This window comes from Musa acuminata, chromosome BXJ3-4, assembly GCF_036884655.1.
Source record: "Musa acuminata AAA Group cultivar baxijiao chromosome BXJ3-4, Cavendish_Baxijiao_AAA, whole genome shotgun sequence".
NCBI classification, from domain to species: Eukaryota; Viridiplantae; Streptophyta; class Magnoliopsida; order Zingiberales; family Musaceae; genus Musa; species Musa acuminata.
Genome location: NC_088352.1, coordinates 26197543 through 26217500, shown reverse-complemented (window position 1 = coordinate 26217500; position 19958 = coordinate 26197543). Strand labels below are relative to the sequence as shown.

At 37.1% G+C, this 19958-nt stretch overlaps 1 protein-coding gene and 1 pseudogene across 4 annotated transcripts in view; both read left to right on the top strand.

Annotated features, from left to right (window-relative positions):
- Nucleotides 1–2352, top strand: part of LOC135635425 (uncharacterized) — a 2921-nt pseudogene extending 569 nt beyond the window's left edge.
- Nucleotides 2353–6523: 4171 nt separating this feature from the next.
- The window catches only part of LOC135584025 (nuclear pore complex protein GP210-like), a 52551-nt gene continuing 39116 nt past the window's right edge, over nucleotides 6524–19958 (top strand). Inside the window, exons 1-13 of one of the 4 annotated variants that reach the window (XM_065144934.1) lie at nucleotides 6524–6808; nucleotides 6912–7166; nucleotides 9006–9271; nucleotides 10158–10318; nucleotides 10423–10639; nucleotides 11520–11866; nucleotides 12220–12399; nucleotides 12562–12703; nucleotides 12783–12931; nucleotides 16521–16632; nucleotides 16734–17329; nucleotides 17440–17563; nucleotides 17697–17977. In XM_065144934.1, coding sequence (XP_065001006.1) covers nucleotides 6985–7166; nucleotides 9006–9271; nucleotides 10158–10318; nucleotides 10423–10639; nucleotides 11520–11866; nucleotides 12220–12399; nucleotides 12562–12703; nucleotides 12783–12931; nucleotides 16521–16632; nucleotides 16734–17329; nucleotides 17440–17563; nucleotides 17697–17977 — 2757 coding nt within the window. In that variant the 5' untranslated portion in view covers nucleotides 6524–6808; nucleotides 6912–6984. Of the gene's footprint in view, nucleotides 6809–6835; nucleotides 7167–9005; nucleotides 9272–10157; nucleotides 10319–10422; nucleotides 10640–11519; nucleotides 11867–12219; nucleotides 12400–12561; nucleotides 12704–12782; nucleotides 12932–16520; nucleotides 16633–16733; nucleotides 17330–17439; nucleotides 17564–17696; nucleotides 17978–19958 lie in introns of those variants that run through there. The other 3 variants (XM_065144933.1, XM_065144931.1, XM_065144932.1) reach the window with 3 other exon arrangements.

The window sequence follows — 19958 nt, the reverse complement described above, 5'->3', positions numbered from 1 at the left end:
TGCAAGCTGGTTATTCTGTACTTAATATACATGCTAGACTAACAAGAAGTTAAATCTGCATACCCTTTTTCATCGACTTCAAAGAGCTTTTGGTCTATGCACATAATGCTTAAAAACAAAAAAAGAAGATAACCTTGTTAAAATGATGACCGTGATATTCACATTTCATGTTGGATTAGAACAACAATGATGACAAGTCGTGGTGTTTCAACTATTTGGGGTTGGCACATTTAATGTTGGATTGCTTATTTGAAATGTAAAACATCATATTGGCAGACTACATTATTAGATGGTGAGTCTTCTGTTTCAGTGTTCATGATGTTTTGAATTTTTGGAATGCTTTGAACCTGTATTATGAAGAACATAAAGGAGTAATATTAGACAAATTCTGCTTGGTGTTTTTATGATACTGACAGTTCTGCATGCACATGGACTATGTTACTCATTAATCAAATCAATTATCAGCTGTTTGATACCCAGTTGTCCTGTTGAAATAATGGGGTATTACACATTCTTTCACAACCTTTATATGTTCCATTAGCAACAATCACTATGCTTATCCATATGGAGACAGGCCTCAAGTCAGTTTTATCACCTCAAAATAAATAATGGGGACTTCAATTGAAGATAATTTCCTCCAAAAGCTACAATATTTTATAATATGTAGAAACCAAGAGTCATGTAATTTGGATATGTTTTGTGCATTATTCTCATTAGCACAAAACAAATGGTGTAAAGAACATTCATTCACGCAACAATAATTTCAGTTTTTAGCCACTTTAAAGGAACAGATCATAGGCTAAATATTGTTCGATAAATCCATGAAAAAACTCACCTTGTCTTGACACTTGTGGCTTGTGTATTAAACTATACTATTAAAGCTACTTATATGGGCTTCTATAATATTCATATGTTCCAGCTTTTGAAAAAGATGAATTTTTACTTCTAGGCCTTTCAAACATCAAGATAATGTTTTAACAGAATTGATTTTCAGTTTGGACTCTCCATAATTGATATTGAGGTGATAGGATTGAGGCGTCCGGATAGTATTCTAGCTCAACTCTCTCTCTCTCTCTCTCTCTCTGTGTTCATTTATATAATGGAACTGTAAAGGTTTTTTACTCTCAATATCTCATTTTGTATAGTTCTTCCTATCAAATAGAAATATGAAATGTTGAAATGAAAGATGTATCTTAATCTTGCAGCTTGTTATAAGTCATTTATACTTTTTTCTTGTTCCATGTCTTACGTCAGGTAGATCTGGAGAATCTTTTGATGGCCAACAAACTAGCCATGCTTGTCATCGGGCAGGATGTGCTGAAAACTAACAATGAGGTGATTATTCACTGTTCAATCTTTCAAGCACAAACAGTTCTATACATGCTCCAGTTCTGTTGTATAGGTGGGTTCTCTGTGCACAATTCTCACAGACAACTATTGTGAAGAAGCCTATGATCTACTTCAGAGTCCTAACTTGAAAAAGCTTTTGGTATGAAACTTGAAATCTATGATTTTACTAATCGGTTCTTCGTTAACTCTGTACTCTCTATGAAGAAATATGTTGTTCCAGCTTGCAGGTATTCTCTTAGATACACAAAATCTTGATGATACTGCTCAGTTTGTTACAAAGAGAGATGAAGAGGCAGTACGGTTGCTATCAGTCGGTTTTGCTCCCAACTACAGACAAGAATTTTTTTCTCAATGTAATTTTCTGTTCTTCATAATAACTTCAGTCTAACTAGGCAATCCTCTTCATATGTGTTGTTTGCTATTATCTTATATTCTGTCTGCAACTAGTGATGCAAGAAAACAAGGAGAATTTATTTCTTGAAGCTCTGAAGAACAATTATGGGATGCTTTCTTGTGAGAGTAAGTTGTATAACAAAATGACATTTTAGAGTCACGAGAGAAAATTTCAAATGGAGAATATATCATTGTCACTAAGCTTTACTGAACGTGGAATATGTTGGTTGCAGCAAAAGAGAAGTCACCACCGGTGCAAGCACCAATTCCAGTGCCGCTTCCAGTGAAGGCACCAGAAACAAATTCTCGTGGGAAGAGCAAGTTCTTTTTGGCAAAGTGGTTTGGTTTTGGTTCAAAATGATTTAAACTTTCCAATTTGTGCCTATATAAGTTGGGTGAGAAAGTTGATCTCTTGATATTTAGACTGATTACATTCATTTTATAATAGATACATGGGACTGACTGTTGTTGTAGTTTGAAAACATGCTTTTGGAAGATGGCTGCACCAGTGCATCATATGATCTTGAGGAGGCAGAGCACAACATAGCCACTTGTCGAGTCATATTTTCTGTTATACAATTATCTTGATTTCCTTTCTTTTTTTTTTTCAACGAGTAAAAAAATAGAGCAGACTCCATTGTCACAAGTCCACTATTGTCTTGGGATAAAACTTGCCTCCTCGATATTATATGAAGGGAAATACTCTTGTGATCCTCAGGTAGAGAATATGATGTTTTCTTCTTGTATGTTAATATTTAATGCATTAAATACGATCGACTATTCTCAAAATAAGTAGGACATAACTTCATGTTATTGGGTTTATCTTAAAGACATTGGCTAGTGTAATTTGGAGTAACTAGGTTGAATTGCAAGACACAGGAGTTAGTACTTTCTTCATAAATGTGTTTATCTTGTGTGCATCTGCAACGTTGAAAATTTGGCCTGATTCTTTCATTCACTGGGCGTTCCAGTTTTGTTAATTCCATAATTGAGTTTTGAATCCTTGTGCAGGTGGCACCCCTTTTACCCTCAACAACATGAGATCTTTAACTAATAGCTAAATTGATCTTTATTTAAAAGCGTAAGAACATAGATCAGTAGTATCGTATCATCATGGCTGGCTTACGAGCACAGTAGAGAAGCATACGTTGAAGGTGCCAAACCATGGTAGAGCCATTCTTTGAAAGCGTTCTCAGGCAGCTTTGACGGCTGTGAGGTGCTTGCGCTTGATGAATTCTCCGGCTTCCGAGTCGACGTCCTCCTCCTCCTCGTAGGTCGTCTTCTCGCACGCTCGATATGCGCCCTTGTCGTCCTCGAACCTCTCCAGGTGCATTGCCTTACCAAAACGCCCGGCCGGGCACCTCTCCTCTTCCTCGTACCTTTCCTTGTGCTTGTAAATGGCATGAAGGTTGGGAAAGTGAGGCCCTTCGATCATGCTCGTCGTCTTCTCGATCCTGGTGACGTAGGTGACGTAGTCGTCGCCATGGAGCTTCGCCTGGTCTCGCTGTGGGCAGTTCCGATGAGTCGCCATGAACGATGTTTCCTTCACAGGCACCACCGATAGCTTCTTTGCCTGGAAATGGCTTAATGGCGAGCTCCTCTCATGGCTCTTCCTTTTATAGACGCAGATGCGAAGGAAGGATTCTGAGACTACTGGGAGTGGGGCTTTATTCTCCACCAGCTGCTTTCGGTGCCCCTCGCATTTGGTTCGATAGCTCCGTTAACGTTCAGTATGGACGCATCTTGCAGAAATCACTGTTGATGATTAAATGAACTGAGCATGAGCATGAGATGATGGACAAAGTTTTGCTGCAGAAATAACTTGAGTCTATTAATTTGAGGCTCAAAGTCTCAAATAACTTGAGTGATTATTGAGTACCTGCTTGTCTCATCAGATTGGTTGATGAGATTGGAAGGCTAACATCTTTGATATCACTCGAGGAATCGAAAGATGTCGGTGAAAGAGACATGGACAATGATGTAGGAAGAAGATCGATCCGAGGAGGGTGGAAGTAGATAGTGATCTGGTATCTATAAAAGTATTTTAGAAATTTGATTAAGTGCGTAGACTATTACATTTTGGAGTTTAGGTTGCATATTGATTTCAAAATTATTTTTTTGTTGTAGTAATGTATTTTTCTTTTTAAGTGAATCTATCTTTTCATGCTTAGTGCTAGGAATTAACATACAATTGTCACACTCAAATTTTAAATTTTTTCAAAGTCACTTAAAAAGAGAAGCATGATATTTTTTTATTTTTTTATTTTTATTTACTAACTAATTTAAAAAATCTCATGAAAATGTATTAAGTAATTTCAAAATAAAGTAAAGGAGTTTTGGTTACCTCATCGTCGAAAACCATTAATGCATTGTTCGCCACTTCATCTTTGTTGGTTTGGTTCTCGTCATCGGATGAGCTCAATTAATCCCAAGCTATCTTGGATATTTTCTTATTCTCTGAACAACTTCTTCTTTTTAAGTTTATTCTTATTTTTTTATTTTTATTTTAAGAACTTTTTAAACTTTATTGTTAGAAGTTCAAACTCATCAAAGCTTTCGCTCGAGTAGTCATCTTGAGTTATAAGTGTCGAATCCTTCTTATATTTTGGAAGATAGTTTTCATATTCAATATGTTCAACATGTGCCATACAACTCATTTCATTGGTCATTAAAGACCTAATAAGTTTTTCGAGTGGAAAATGATTCAAGTTCTTTATTTTGTTGTGTTTAAAAATAGGAAGAAGTACATTTAAGCTTATTGGATGACTTAGGTCAAAACAGAATTCCTCCTCTTTGAGTCAAAGACGATCCAATCATCTCGATCTCGTTCGGATAGTCCATGCAAAACTTATTCGGCGATATGCCCACCAACACTTTTTCTATTCTAGCGGTGGTCATATGTCCATCGTGGACCAAAACAAAATCCAAAGAGTTCAGTATTAATTTATATATTTTAAAATGAGAGCCTCCTTCCTTATACTGTATTTTTGTTTCATAACATTATCATTTATAGAAGAATATATATTTTAATTTTTTTAAAAAAATATAATTTTCAGTTGATGTATTACTATATTTTCTTGTTATACATAAACTAAAAAAATCTAGATTAAATCATATCAAGATTACGATACTATCTATACGATATTAAGTAGTAAACAAATCAATTTAATTTAAGATGGCTACATTTCTCAAAGTTTGCGGAAGGCAAAGGGCACCAACTTGAACTCCAAGTTTTGAAGCTCTTCATGGGACAAACCCACCAAGTGTTTGGCATGTCGTCGTGCCATCGATGTCTTCGTTTTCTTTCCCATTCTCCTTTCGCCTGCCATAAGATTCTTCTTGATTTGAACCTCTCTAAAGTCGTGAGAGCTTTTTCGGTGCATGCCTTTTGATACGGAGAGGGAAAAAGAAAATAAAGAAGATGATTCCCATGTGATGAAGGCCAGCCAACTTACAAGAACCAAAGCTTAGTGCACTATCTGGAAGACAACAAGAGGTCAACTTTAATCTATTCACAGATGTTATTATATTGACTTCTTTTTCATGTCACGTCACTATGTATCCTCTAACGAAATATTTTATTTACGCTCATCCCTATCTGATTTGTGTAAAAACATGACAGATAATCCCTATCATTAGGTTTACAATGGTTGACATAAAAAAAATCAATCTGATTTGTGTGGTTAATGGAGAAGGTTAGATTCTTTACTATAAGAATAATCAAATTAAAAAAATAAATCTAAATAAATGATAGATGTGATGTTCATATAACTATAAAATCTTTAAGGGTATATTTTTTTAAAAAAATTAATATTTAAGAAACTCACGAGGAGGTGAGCATCTAACTATCAAAAATTTTCATACGATATCCTTTGTTACATGAAAAGAGTAATTTATCTCTATTTATATCGGAGATACTTTACTCATGGTCCTTGTACGTAGGAAAGAGTCTAATGAGTTTTACGGAGGTGACAACGACTCTCTTTCGAGGAGAAGGAGGAGGTGCAACGACAACCCTCACACTTAAGGGATGGTTGTCGTTCGTTGCTTGTTGGATAGATGCGAATGCAACGAGTTCAACGAGGGTCAAGGGTGAAGGTTGTTGGTCCAATAGGATAGAGGAGAGGGGAGGCAATGATGAAGGCATATTCCACAGGAGGCAAGTGCAAAATTATCATTTTAAATAAAAGGGTGCTTAGTATGAATTTTTAAAAATTAAGACGTTATATAAGAATTTATGGAAGATAGAAATTCTTTTAAAAAATTAATGCAAATCTCAATTTACTAGGACATTATATATGATACTTGAATTAAAAAATATTATGATGCAATTTGAATTCTATTAAGCTCCAAAAAATATAGTTGCCAATTAGCGATTTTCATATTTATTCAAAACTCAAAAACTTACAAATATGTCACCATAGTTAATTTTTGTCAGTTATTCAATAGTATTTCGAAATTGAAACTCAAGTTAGCCTTAACACATCTTTAAAGTATTTTTAAAAAGGTAATAAATAATTGATAGAAATAATAAAAAAATTATTAAGGTACTTAATATTTATTATTTTTGAGATTCATTGACAATCATGATTAGTAGCAGTTAATTTGAGTTGATTGGATGAAAATAAAGTATATAAAAATTCATATATATATATATATATATATATATATATATATTGACGGAGATATGTTATGTAATATTAAGGTTTAGAGGGGGAAACATGTTATTTCAAACTTGGAAAGCGTGACTTTTCTGTAGTGAGTGAAACCGCACACATGAGCCCCATCGAAAATTTTCTAGAGAAAGCATCTGATCTGCAGGCAGCAGGCTTTTTTTGCCCTCCTCGACTTTAAGCTGTTTGTTATATTGTCTACACCGGAGCATTTCCTTTCTCGTCCGCAACCGGGTCTTAATATACCGAAAGAGCAACTGGATTGCGTTTCTAAGATATGGCGACCAACACATCAACGGTACCTGACCCGACGCTTTAGCCGAGTTCTCAGGCGCACGAGAGCTTGACCCCTTCTTTTTCGGTGCGCGCCCCACCGCCTCGTGTTGCGTGCTGTATAGCCGACTTCTCTCTCTCTCGCTTCTCCCTCTCCTTCCCTCTTCTATTTCACAACTGCCAGTTCACCCCTTCTCACTACCCATGTCTTTTACTCTCTAGGGTTTTTGTTCGTACCATCGTCGGTCTCGCTGTGGCTGCCTGGGTGGGTGAGAGAGAGCGGGGGACGGTTGAGATGGCGCACCGTATGGCGGCGGCGGCTATGGCAGTGGCCGTGGTGCTGACGGCGTTGGCTCCGTGGCCGGTGGCGCCGACCTCGCCGGGGCCGCACATCACGGACTTGAACGTGCTGCTGCCCCCTCGCATGACGCACTCCGTCGAGTACCGCCTCCAGGGCAGCGGTGGATGCTTCGCTTGGTATTATCTCTCTCTTCGATCTAATTCTTCCCTCGATCCTGCGCAACCACCTGGATCCTCAACCTTGCAACTGATTTTTTTTCTCTTTAATTTGTTCCAATTTACGGCGGCCAGTGTGCTGCGTTTTCTGGAAGCTCGTTGAATTTAGTGTTGTTTTCTTGGGAGCCTCTGTCTGCTATGTCGCTGACTATGAAATATGTTAATGGAATCTTGTTCATTTACTTAAAAGTTGAAGTCGAGATCCTCACTAAGTCGTTGTCAACTGTTATCATGTGTTGTCGTTCTTGCTTGCCTCAATTAACTATCAGCCGTCAACTATCCCGCCTAGTTTTGCAAACGTTGATAATTTCACAAGTGGTTGTCATGATTGAAGCTTGGGCAACTCAAGACCGCCTGTATGACAGATCCCCTTCGGTTGAGCTTTGTTGACGATAATGTCAATATATAATGTGAGGTCCATAATATCCTTTCTTATTTTTCCTAACCAGTTTTCTTGGTATGAGATGCAAATTTTTCATGAGTTGGAGCACCCATCTAGGATTGTGATTCTAAAAAGGGTAGATTATGCTTATAATCATGTTTGTACCCTCTTCTTCTACATTATGGAGACAGCCCAACTCAGATTGTTGAAAATCAGGAAATTATTTGGAGTTAGCAAACTTGGCTTATTTTTGCATTAGTTGATGACTGGTTTGACAGGATCAATCCAACGTGCTATAGAGTCTAGACCAATTTTGTAATTTCAAAAGCAATACGTTGTCCCTTGAAAGCTGATCGGGCCTTTTCAAGCCACCCTCTTATGGTCATTTAGATTATGGATTGAGTGTTTGGCCAGTATAGCCGGTCTCATGCTGATCCATCCCATGCAATGTAGAGTCAGTGTTAGCTATTTTATACTATGTCGAGAGTATCAGGACAACTTGTGTTTATTTTAGCTAGCTTGACAGCAGTACCTGTTGTATTGTGTTAGCAACATACTGAAACCACTTATGCTGCCACTGCATAAAATTTTGCTTTCTTTCATAAATCCTTCCCTTGTAGAGAATCCCTGGACTTCATTTTTTTTTGCTTTTGGTGGTGAACCTCCTTTCTTGGTATAAGTTGTGTATCTAATTGAGACTTGTTTTGCTTTATTATTTGTATGCATTGATAAAGATGTCAATATATTAGTAACTATAATGTCTTGATTGCTTCCTAAAGATATTAGATTCAGTTTCATTCTATTAGTATTTTTTAATATTCTATTTTTTGCACCTTTTTAATCTTTAAGTTGTTTTATTTTTTTAAAAATTGGTTTGTAATATCTTGTTACCCAATATAGTTTGATTCTATTGATCCTATCAGGTATTGATCTCATATCTTACACTGGGTCCCTTAACCATAGCACAACCTTGCAAACCTTGAGTTCCATTTTCATTTATTTCCAATAAATTCTTTTGGAGAAAAGTTTATATTGTATTATGAGTTTGTATTATCTGTTCCTCATTTGAATTCAATAATTTACTTTTAGTATTATTCTCTGTCTTTTCTTTTGGTTGTCCATTTCTTGTGCTAACTTTTGACAATTAATTGTGCTGGAAAGTCATTTTATCAAAGCTTTCAGTTCAAAATATGTTGTTGGTGATATAGGAAATTGGCTAAGTTGTGCTTTGCAAGAGAAACTAGAATTATTAATACATGATATGGCATCAGCATAGTAGTGCCTTTTTGGCACTTAAAAAGTGCATTAGATTGAAGGTTGCATATTAAATTAAGTATAAAGCTTGTAAGAGCATGGATACAATAGTTTATCTTTTTCTTCCCAAAGGAACTATAAGCTATTCCTTTTCTCCTTTGCAGGTCCTGGGATCATCATGATGTTTTGAGAGTTCAACCAGAGTACAATGTAAGTAGTAGATGCTCGACAAGTGCTCGATTGATATCCATTTCACGCTACAGTGGACGGAAGGAGACTGCAGTTTATGCCACTGATCTACATAGTGATATCACAATTCGTTGTAAAGTCATTATTGATACGATATCAAGAATCCAAATATTCCATCATGCAGTGAAAATTGACCTAGATGAGCTTTCCACATTGCGCATCCGTGCTTTTGATAGTGAAGGTATCATATAATTCATTTCATCTGTTCTTGTTATAATGAGCATGTGGTTCTCCTCTAATGACATGTTTGTCTCATCACATGTTAAATTTTGTAAGCAATTGTGGAAGGAAAATTTCTGACAAATTTATTTAATAAGGCTTAAATTTAAGCAATCCAAATTTGAAAGTTACAGGAAGATGCAATTAATGTTGCCTTCAATAAGTTCGTTGTCGGAAATGAAACTATTTAGCCCATCCGGCATTTTTCTTTTGTTATCACATCACTGTTTATGGCTGTTCAATGACATTTATGGATGTTAAGAGATTTTTGGTACTGTAGAATTTTCTGTTGTTGAACTCTGAAAGGAACATAATTCATGAGTTTTCTATACATCAAATTTATTGCTAACATGCAAGATGAACTTTCGCCATGGCCCTCTCTTTCCTCTCTCTGCGGTAAATCCAATAGTGCCATGGTCCTCTCTTTCCTCTCTTTGTGGGACCCACCGCTCTGCGTTTGGAGTTGAAATTGGGTGTTTCCTGATTAACAAAAAACTTGGGATTTCTTAATTCATTATTGTTTTTGTTTCTTCTATCACTTTTTTGATGCCTCCTAAGTTTATCCTGGTAAATTGTTGGTGGTGCAGTTAACATTAAAAGAATGTTATTCTCCATGAATGTGGTTGATTAGAAGATGAAACAACAAAAATGCATTTATTCATAGTGGATCCATATTCCACTCAAAATTTGCAAATTTATTCTCTGCCTCTAGCTTATGATTTCTGCACATTCATCTTTATTATGCTATTTTATTTAAATTTCCTATCTCTTTTTAACAGTTGAATGAGCCAAGCAACTATTGTCTTCCCAAGTTTTGGCTATTTCTGAGTGACCTCTTATTCTTGCAGAAAATGTGTTTTCGTCTTTGGTGGGCTTACAGTTCTTGTGGAAGCTTTTTCCTAAATCTTTAGAGTCAGATAGCATCAACCATCTTGTTCATATTCCTCTGAAGGAAACACCATTAAGTGACTGTGGTGATTTGGATCTGCAAATTGAGCTGGAAGATAGAGTACATATATGCTAATGTTACCTTTAGTATATTATTTCTTTTAATTAATAATTAAGGTCTTTTATTGTTTTAAATAATACTTTTTCTTCTTCAATTTGTTCCAGGGTGTTGGTTCAGACTTGTATGTGGTCAAGGGAGTTGCAATCGGCCATGAGGTTGTAAGTGCTCAGTTACTGGAGCCACAACTTGAGCATGTGATGGACCAAATCATTTTGACTGTTGCTGAAGCTATGTCACTAGATCCTCCATCGCCAGTCTTTGTCACTGTTGGTGCTCTGTTGTGCTACAGTCTGAGGGTCATTCATCTGAAGACTGCTAAAGGTTTCTACTTTATACATTAATATATGTGTGAGAACTAAATGTTAGATGTATCTTCTATTTTATCTGTGAATAATGAACTTCTACGTAATTTCATGTGCAAACTGAGGCGTTGAACTTTGATCTGTGTCAGTGCACTGTATAAGCACAGTTCAAGCATTGCTGTGGCTGTGCTATTAACATTTTAGATCGTTGTTGTCTTGTGCCTATGTGTGTGTGTGCAGGAAAAAACTGTCTAAATTGAATAATTTCTTTCTTATTATGCAGCTAATTGATGGCCTTGTTAAAAAGTGTGTGTGGACCATAGAGTATACATATTAGGAACCCTACCTTCAGTTAAAAGGCATGAAGGATCCAAACTCTACATCATGTCATTCTCTTCATTTTGGTTGTCAATCACAGTGATTATTTAACTATAACTATAAATATGTTTAATACAGCTACCGGGTAGGGGATTATGTTCCAGATTGTTCATACAACAACAAAGCTGTAATGTTCCAAACTTTGAGATCAATTACTATTAGTGATGATATATCATAGTTAATTACATTCTCCAGGGGTAGGAATTTGGATATGGTTCATCTTTGGTAAGATTAATTTCAAGATCCGTGATGATTAGCACTGTGAAACTAGTGTAGGCTTAATATTTGTGATTTTTAACTCTGAGATTAAATGCCATGAGTCTAATCCTTCCACCTAATTTCTTTCCTTTTACATTTCCCATATTTTATCTGTCCCGACATAGATATGCATGCATATTTGTATTTGCAGTGGATGAAATCCTGTTTACTACTGAAGCAAGTCTTGGTCATATGGTACTGCAAATATTTCTTTAAGATAAACCATCAAGTTTCCCTTGTGATGTGCTGTTGTTATCTTGCAGTGGTTGATCTACCATCCCCACACCATAGATGGTATGTGACAAATTCTTCAGTGGCTCATGTAGACATTATGATGGGGGTTGTTCATGCCTTGAATCTTGGAATAACAGATATTATTGTTGAGGACACTAGAGTTTCCGGTCATGCACAGACATCAACCATGCATATTGTCATACCAGATAAATTGTGTCTATACATAGTACCTGTGACTAATGACTCTACTCCTCTTGAAGGCATGGCACCTATTTCTTCTTCAGATGTTTGGTATGTCTTTCCAGGCCAAGAGTACATAGTCCATATTAAAGTCTTCTCCAAAGGGCCTGATGCAAATGAAATACTTGTAACAGAGGTATGAAACTGCCTTTTATGACCAATTAGTTTCTTTTGTTATATTTGCTATATTATTTCAATCTTTATTTAGATACCTGTTTAAAATTTTTATTCATTTTTGAAGAATTTTAAAATAGAGCATGTATGTGCATCTTCTTATGCACCCATATACTGCATAGCAGTATGTGGCAACTGTACTGACTGCATACTGCTTCCATGCTTTAAAATCTTGGTCTTGCCCTTTTTATGTTTTGAGCTACAGTTTGATGTATGATAGATCCTGTGCTCAGGAAAAAGTTAATTTACCTGTCCTTTCCTTGAAGCAATAATTGACTTGTTCATTTGTGATTCTTATTCTTTCTTAAATAGCAGAACAATGGTCTTAGATTGGAAAGTAACACTTCTAAATACTGGGATTTATATTCTGTGTCAAAAGATGTTACTTCAATCTACAATCGGGAAAACTCTAGATTGCTTATTCCAATTTCTCAAGGAAAAGGTACTCTGACTGCTGCTCTAACTTACCAGAGGGAGAATTTGGAAATGGTTGAGGTAAAATTTTTTTGCTTCTGATTTGTGCCATCATGCCTTTTTCTCTATTTTGTCTCAGAAGTATTGCTGCTCCTTGTGATTATATGATTAGAGAATGATGATCTTGTTTGTTGCAAAGGTTAATAAAATCTGGCAGCTTCCTTATCTACATTACTTTTTTAGGTTCTCAGTATAGTGCAAGAAGTTAACGTCTGCAGCAAAGTGAAGCTAATTTTGGAGGAAGAGCATGATTACAATTTTGGAACCATACACTTGCCTTGGGCTCCTGGAATTGATCAGGAATTTAAAATAAAGGCAACTGGAGGTTGATGTGACTTTTATCTAATATCTTATTTAAATTGATATACAATTTCTGCAATTTATCCTCATATTACTTTCTCTAGGATGTGGAAAATACCTCCAAGATTACAAATGGTTTTCATCTAATGAGGCTGTTGTTTCTGCATCTGGTTTTGGTTCTCTGCAAGCAAAAAGACCTGGTCACGTAATTATTAAAGTGATTTCAGTGTTTGATTCTGCAAACTTTGATGAGGTATCTACATATTGGAATTAAAAGATTCATCCCCTATGATCTGTGTAGATTTATTAATATAAAGTACATACTTCGGTTTAAACATGACTTTTTCTTTCTTTGTTTCATTTGGGTTTATGGTGTAATTAGACAATAAGTTTTAGTTTTTCTGAATATATGTGATAAACTGATGATTACATTGATTTCAAAGAAGTTCTTTTAAAATGTCTTGAGAATTATTTTATCCTAGCAATTTTGTTTCTTTATGGTATCTAGTTGAAAAATTAGGATAGTAATTTCACTTATTAGTTCTGTTGGACTTACTACTGACTACTTTTTTTGACTCTGGTGGTTGTCACTTATCACTCATCAGAATAATCTATTGTGGATGATTTTCAGAATTTAACATTACAAGGAATTGTATCTAAGAAACTTTTGAATAAATTTTACAAAAAAAGTTTTTATTCTCTCCCACCAGTTGAGCTGTTGGCACTTCATGTTATGTGTAACCATATTCAACACGTGGAATGTGGCTGTTGGACTCTGCTGAGCTCCTGGCACAATGTTAGTATCCCATTTTGCCATGTAATGGGCATCCTTCCTTGCAAAAGTCATCAGATTGCATGCTGCCTTTAGCTGCACTTAAGTACTTGATTTTCTATTCATGAGAATTTCTCAAGTCATAGTGGTTTTATCTTGTTATTTGTGATCTTGTCTCATAATATCTGTAATTTGTTGAATCCTGTTGGACTGTAAGGGATCTGCTTTTAAAAATGCAACACTTGGTCCAATATTAATGACTAATCAAGGTGAAAGGGTCAACATTCAGTTGCAGCCATACTTTCATACTTGAATCACTGAATTATCCATTTTTCTAGTGTCATGAGAAAAATGCCAAATTTGTTTTATCAGATTATTCAACTTCCATAAGTAGTTTTTTCTAGTTTTGAGTTATTTGGTTATAATCCACCACAAAGAGCTTTGTGATATGATTGTTTGGTTGCTGCTTAACAATACCATGCTCAAAACAACATGTTGCAAGCTTTCATTTAATACTTATAGAACCTTTTGGCTATTTATATTAAGGTCTATAATTTCGTACCGTATCGGAGTTTCGACAATCGCTCGGTACGGTACGAAACTGTAAACCGAGCGGTATACCGTCGCCGAAGCGACGTCGCCTCTCTCTTCTTCGAGGCGGGGCCGAAGCGACATCGCCTTGTTTATATATATATATATATATATATATATATATATATATATATATATATATAAATTAATATATATATATAAAAGATTATATATATTTATATATATATATTTTATTTAAAAGGCGACATCGCATCGCCTCGGCAATGTCGCCTTTTCCTTCCCCACGCGGGGAGACGTCGCCTCATATATATATATATATATATATACGATGTCGTCGAAAAAGGCGACGTCATCGATCGTCGCCTTTTTCTAATATATATATATATATATATATATATATAATAATAATAATAATAATATTATTATTTTTTGTTTCGCCCGGTAGCGGGCGGTCCGCGTACCGGTATGTCGTCAGACCGGTATGTACCGCCCGTACCAGACGGTATTATTCGGTATTGCCTACCTTGATTTATATATTTTTAAACCATCATAAATAGTATAATATTGGTGCTGTGTTGTAGACTAACTTAATCCTTAATGCATTCAGATCATTATATGAGAACCAACGATTTTAATAGGCGTATAGGCGCTCACCTAGGCGCTCGTGCGAGGCGACGCAAGGCCTGAGCACCTCGCACAATGTCCAAGTGACACACTTCATTAAAGCGTCGCCAGGGCGCTCGCCTGAGCCCATGCATCAGACACTTCGGGTGAGTGCCTGAGTGTATGCCGATGAATTGAACCAAAAAGTGAACTCGGGTTCGATTGAACAGTAACTTGGTTCAATTGAACCAACTAAACCTAACACTACAACCCAATGCCCTGCCCCCTTGTCACAAACGGTCGTTGCACACCCACAACAACTTTGTTCAATGAACCGTTCGTCGCTTTTGTTTACATGTATAGATGCTTGGAAGCATGTTTTGCCTTGGTTTTGTGTTCTTTTGCTTGTAAAAATGTAAGTTCGAACAGGTTGCAGCACTACAGTGCGATCGCTCATCGCACCGAGCAAAATAGCCTAAAATGGCTCCGTTTTCGCGTGCCAAGGGTTGTTTTTTGCAGTCCGTTGTTGCACGAGAAACGTCAGCCATCTCAGCACATTGGAACCACTTGGGTGGCACCATGGGGGATGAGGCTTCGGTATAGTGTCGGGCGTTGAACAATCTTTCACAAGTTCGCATGCTAACTTGATGGGAACTTGTCTTCGCGCTCGACACCAGATGAGCAGCTGTTTGTGGACTTGCAGCTGTTTGTTCAACCTTCTAAAGTTTTTGTTTTCCTCCTTTCTCTTATGCACACAAGGTGCTCGTTGAATTGCTTGTAAAGCTTCCCTTTTCGCGAGACGTCGGGACTTGTCCGTCGCTCGTTCTTCGAACTAATCAACTTTTTCAAAGAACTAATCAACCTTTTCTTTTACAGGTCCTTCGGGACCTGAGTAATGTTGCAAATTGGCTGACCCTTTGCGGACACATATCGCAAGGATGTATCACGACTTAGGCAATCCCAACTAAGTCTGGGAAGTTGGCGCAAGTGTGCTTTGCGACTTAGGCAACTCAAGCTAAGTTCGTGTCTTTACCGCAAGGGTGCCTCACGATTTAGGCAATTCCAGCTAAGTTCGTGACACCCCGACCCAGTGAAACCCTAGACTCTACGTCATCGCTCGACCCACCTCTGGTTTGCCATCACCGGATAGGTTTTAATTTTCCTCCGCTTTTGATGGACATGCCCGAAGCTTCTTTTGGCTCTAATGCTTTCATGCGTGACTTCCTCCACCATTGAGGGATAGGTTCAAAGCTTTCTCCATCGCCGTTAGAGACATCCAAAGGTTCATCCCTGACGCCACCATTCGAAGCTTCCTCCATCGTCGTCGCCCTCTCCTTCCCCACCTTCCACTGTAGGCCGGTGACTCCTCTTCTCAGTGCATCTTTTAAAGCTGTTTACTATTGTTAATACCTCTTTAGAATTGTTTTTAGTCCCTCTTTAAAGTTAGCACTGGTTAATCCTCATTGGATCTGTTTAGCACCAGTTAATCCCCTCTTTGGAACTATCCCAGTTTGAAACTGTTGAGCACTTAATATATTTTTTATATTTTAATATTTTGGAGCGCATCGCTTTGCTCAGGTGAGCGCCTAGCAGCTCAGGTGTTTTGAGACCTTGGTGCCTAGCGTTTTTAAAAACACTGATGCGAACTTGAAAAAGGAGTGGCCCAATGCAGAAGCTCCTACCAACATGGAGAATGCTTTAGTTAATTTCACGTGTAAAGAGTTAAACTTCAACAGTAGTATCTAAGCTTTTGATGTTCTGTTGGTTAGTTATAGGTGCCTGTGTTTCACATGCTACTTTCCAGTGTGCATACTAACCATATCTTGTATCTTAAACATGTTGTACGGACCCACTCTTAGTTTGGGAAAATTTAGAATCTTTGTTTTACTCTAGTACTTTTTCCTTGATTTTGTAGGTGGCTGTTGAGGTTTCAGTTCCTGCTGCTATGGTTATCTTACCAATTTTTCCTGTAGAGGTGGTCATAGGAACACAACTTCATGCAGCTGTGACATTGAGGACGTCAAATGGTGCTTACTTTCTAGCATTGTTCCTTATTGCTTCTTAGTTGAGTTCTTTGTTTTTCTTTTCTAATCTTAACCTGATATATTGTATTTTTTGCTATTATAAGGTAACTACTACAGCAGATGTGATGCCTTTAGTACTTCCATCAGGTGGAAAGTATCTTCAGAAAGTGGATCTTTTAAATTTATGAATACTACAGATTTATTGTCCACTGACATTTTCCGTCATGTGGATGATTCTAAGCCACAGTATGGTTTTCCTTGTGCATGGACATCTCTGTTTGCTTTTGGCGTTGGCCGAGCTGTGCTGCATGCAAGTTTGTCCATTGAATCAGTACCTTACTTTCAGTCTTTGGATCAAATTATTACATTAAAGGCTGTTTCATCTATAGCTGCATACTACCCGCTTATTGCTTATCAGGCAGGAAATGGTGATCAGTTTGGTGGTTACTGGGTTGATTTGTCTAAAACTGATGCTACTTTCCAGGATTTAGATGGTAAAGGTCTTGATGAACTGTATCTAGTTCCTGGTTCAATGATGGATGTTCTGTTACTTGGAGGACCTGAGCGATGGGATCAAAAGGTTGAGTTTATTGAGACTGTTGGTGTTCTAGGTGAGCAGAATTTGTCAGTAGTTCAGCTGCATGAAACCTCAAGTGGTAGGAGGCTGTACAAAGTTGTTTGTCAAACATTTGGGAAGTTTGTAAGTAATATGAAATATTAAAAACTATTAGTATGCTTTACATTTCAATTTGTTTTAATAATTTTAGTGGGTAAGAGTATTCTGATCATATGTTTTTGTTTTTTGCTCAGAAATTGCTCTTTTCGCGTGGAAATCTAGTTGGAGACGACCATCCAAAGCCTGCAATAGCTAACTTGGAATTGACTGTTCTATGTGGCTTTCCTTCATCAATTGTGATGATTGTTAATGAACCTGGTAATTATTTTCGTATTCTGCCAGCATCAAACACATTTTAATGGGAGATGGTTCTGAAATGTGAACTTATACATGAATTATGTTATTGATATGGCTTATTTTCCACACTGTTTTACTTTATATTGTCAAACAGCAAGCAAACTTGATGTCATTGAGGCTGCAATCAATGCTGATCGAAATCCTGCAAGACTTCGTGTTTCTCCTATCAGTGTATCTAATGGATGTACAATTCGCATATCTGCTGTTAGTATTCATGCGACTGGAAGAGCTTTTGCAAACTCTTCATCTCTTTGCTTGAGGTGGGAACTTAGTGGCTGTGAAGAATTGGCCTTTTGGAATGACACCAATAGTGTTGCGCAGTTTGATGGGGCTAAGTGGGAGAGGTTTTTGGTTCTTAAGAATGCTTCAGGATTGGTTGGTTTCTGATTACTTTTCATTGTTTTCAATAGTTTTCTTGTAGCTTTGATTTTTCTTGAGAACTATATACTTAGTGTGTTTTATGTTGTAGACATATTTTGTTGATTGGATCCTTTTGATAGATAATAATGCATAATATTGCTTTATCTTGATGACTGGGTTACCATATCTGATATGATTTTTTGCAACGATTATACAGTGAATCTTATTGTTCATACATACTTTTGTAACTTTATTTTTAATATATGTATGACTCATGAAAATGTGGATATGATATTTATATTGTATGACTTATAAAAATGTGGATATGGAATCCATAGATTGTGTTTTTTTTATATTTTCTTATCATAGTTCCTGAATAATATGAAAAATCATTTTGTGTCATTTTCTTATAAACAATAAAATCGTATTCATGACACACCCAAGTAATTGTCTTGGAGTTTCTTACTTCCTCGTAAACAATAGAGTTGTATATTATTTTAAAAGAGGATAATGATGCTAATAGTTATAGATAGAGTGTTGTAGGAGAATGATACAACTTTATAGGGAGTGTATCCAGTGAGTTTCCTATTAGCATAGGATTACATCAAGGATATGTATTAAGTTCCTACATTTTCACATTGATAATGGATGAACTTACTAGTCATTTATATGATAGACCTCCCTGGTTTTTGTTATTTGCTGCTGATATCAAGGATTTTAATTTCGAATGATACGCATTGGTCCGCTAGTAGACCGGTATGTGGACCGCTCGCTATCAGGCGATACTGTTGATCTAGCCCCGTATCGGATGATTCTGAGTTGTATCGGGCGGTAATGATTGATATTTCGATCATTACCGCCCGAAATAGGTTGGTAATGGTTGATTTCAATCGTCGCCGCCCGTTATCGGGTGGTATCAGCTTGGTTGTGGCTTAGCTACGGTGAGGGAAGAAGAAGCGTCGAGGGAGAAAGCGCTTGAAGAAGAGGGAGAATCGAGAGAACCTTGACGCTTCCCGATCCGACGTCGCCCTCCCTCGACGATCCTGATCCAGGAGATAACGAAGAGGCGGCGACTCGACTTCATCTTTGTCGGTTCTTCGCCAAAGGCCGAAGACGTCTGTGGCCATCGACGTCTGTGGCCTTCGACGTCTTCGACGAACGTCGCAGATGAGGCGAAGACCGCGTTCTTCTCCTCGTCTGATGTGACGAGAAGAAAAGGAGGCGACGTCGCCGAGGCACCGTACGCCTCCTTATATATATATATATATATATATATATATATATATATATATATATATATATATATATATACTCACTCTGGCGTACTGCTCGGTTAAGGTTCTCAATTTCGATGTGTACCGCTCGGTACGGGCGCTACATACCGGTCCGAGAGGATACCGGTACGCGGACCATCCTCTACCGGGCAATACCAGTGTTTTGATCAGTACCGAGGCATACCGACTGGTACAGAGGCGTACCGATCGGTACCGACCCGGATTTTGACCGTTATCGAGACATACCGATCGATACGTCCTAGCATGGTAGGTGAAGGTATTTTTAAGGTTTTAGGGTATACCATTAGTACGCCCTAGCGTACCGAGGGTATATATTGGTATGTACCGAGAAGAGCTCGATACGCTGATACAGACCGGTATTCAAAACTTTACGCTTGGTACGCCTATACCGTATTGTATCGAGCAAAGCTCGATACGTCGGTACGATACAAAATTAGGAACATTGGTTGATATTGTCTTAGTTGATGAGAATTTAAGTGGAATAAATTGTAAACTTGAGCTATAGAGACAATCCTTAGAAGCTAAAAGTTTTAGATTAAGTAAGATTAAAATTGAATATATGAGGTGTAGTTTTAGTAATTCTAAGAATAGATAGGAGAATATAGTTAAGTTGGATGGATAAGAAGTTCCCTTAAGTAAAAGCCTTAGGTATTTTGGATCAATTATTCAATAAGATAGAGGGATCGATGAAGATATTATTC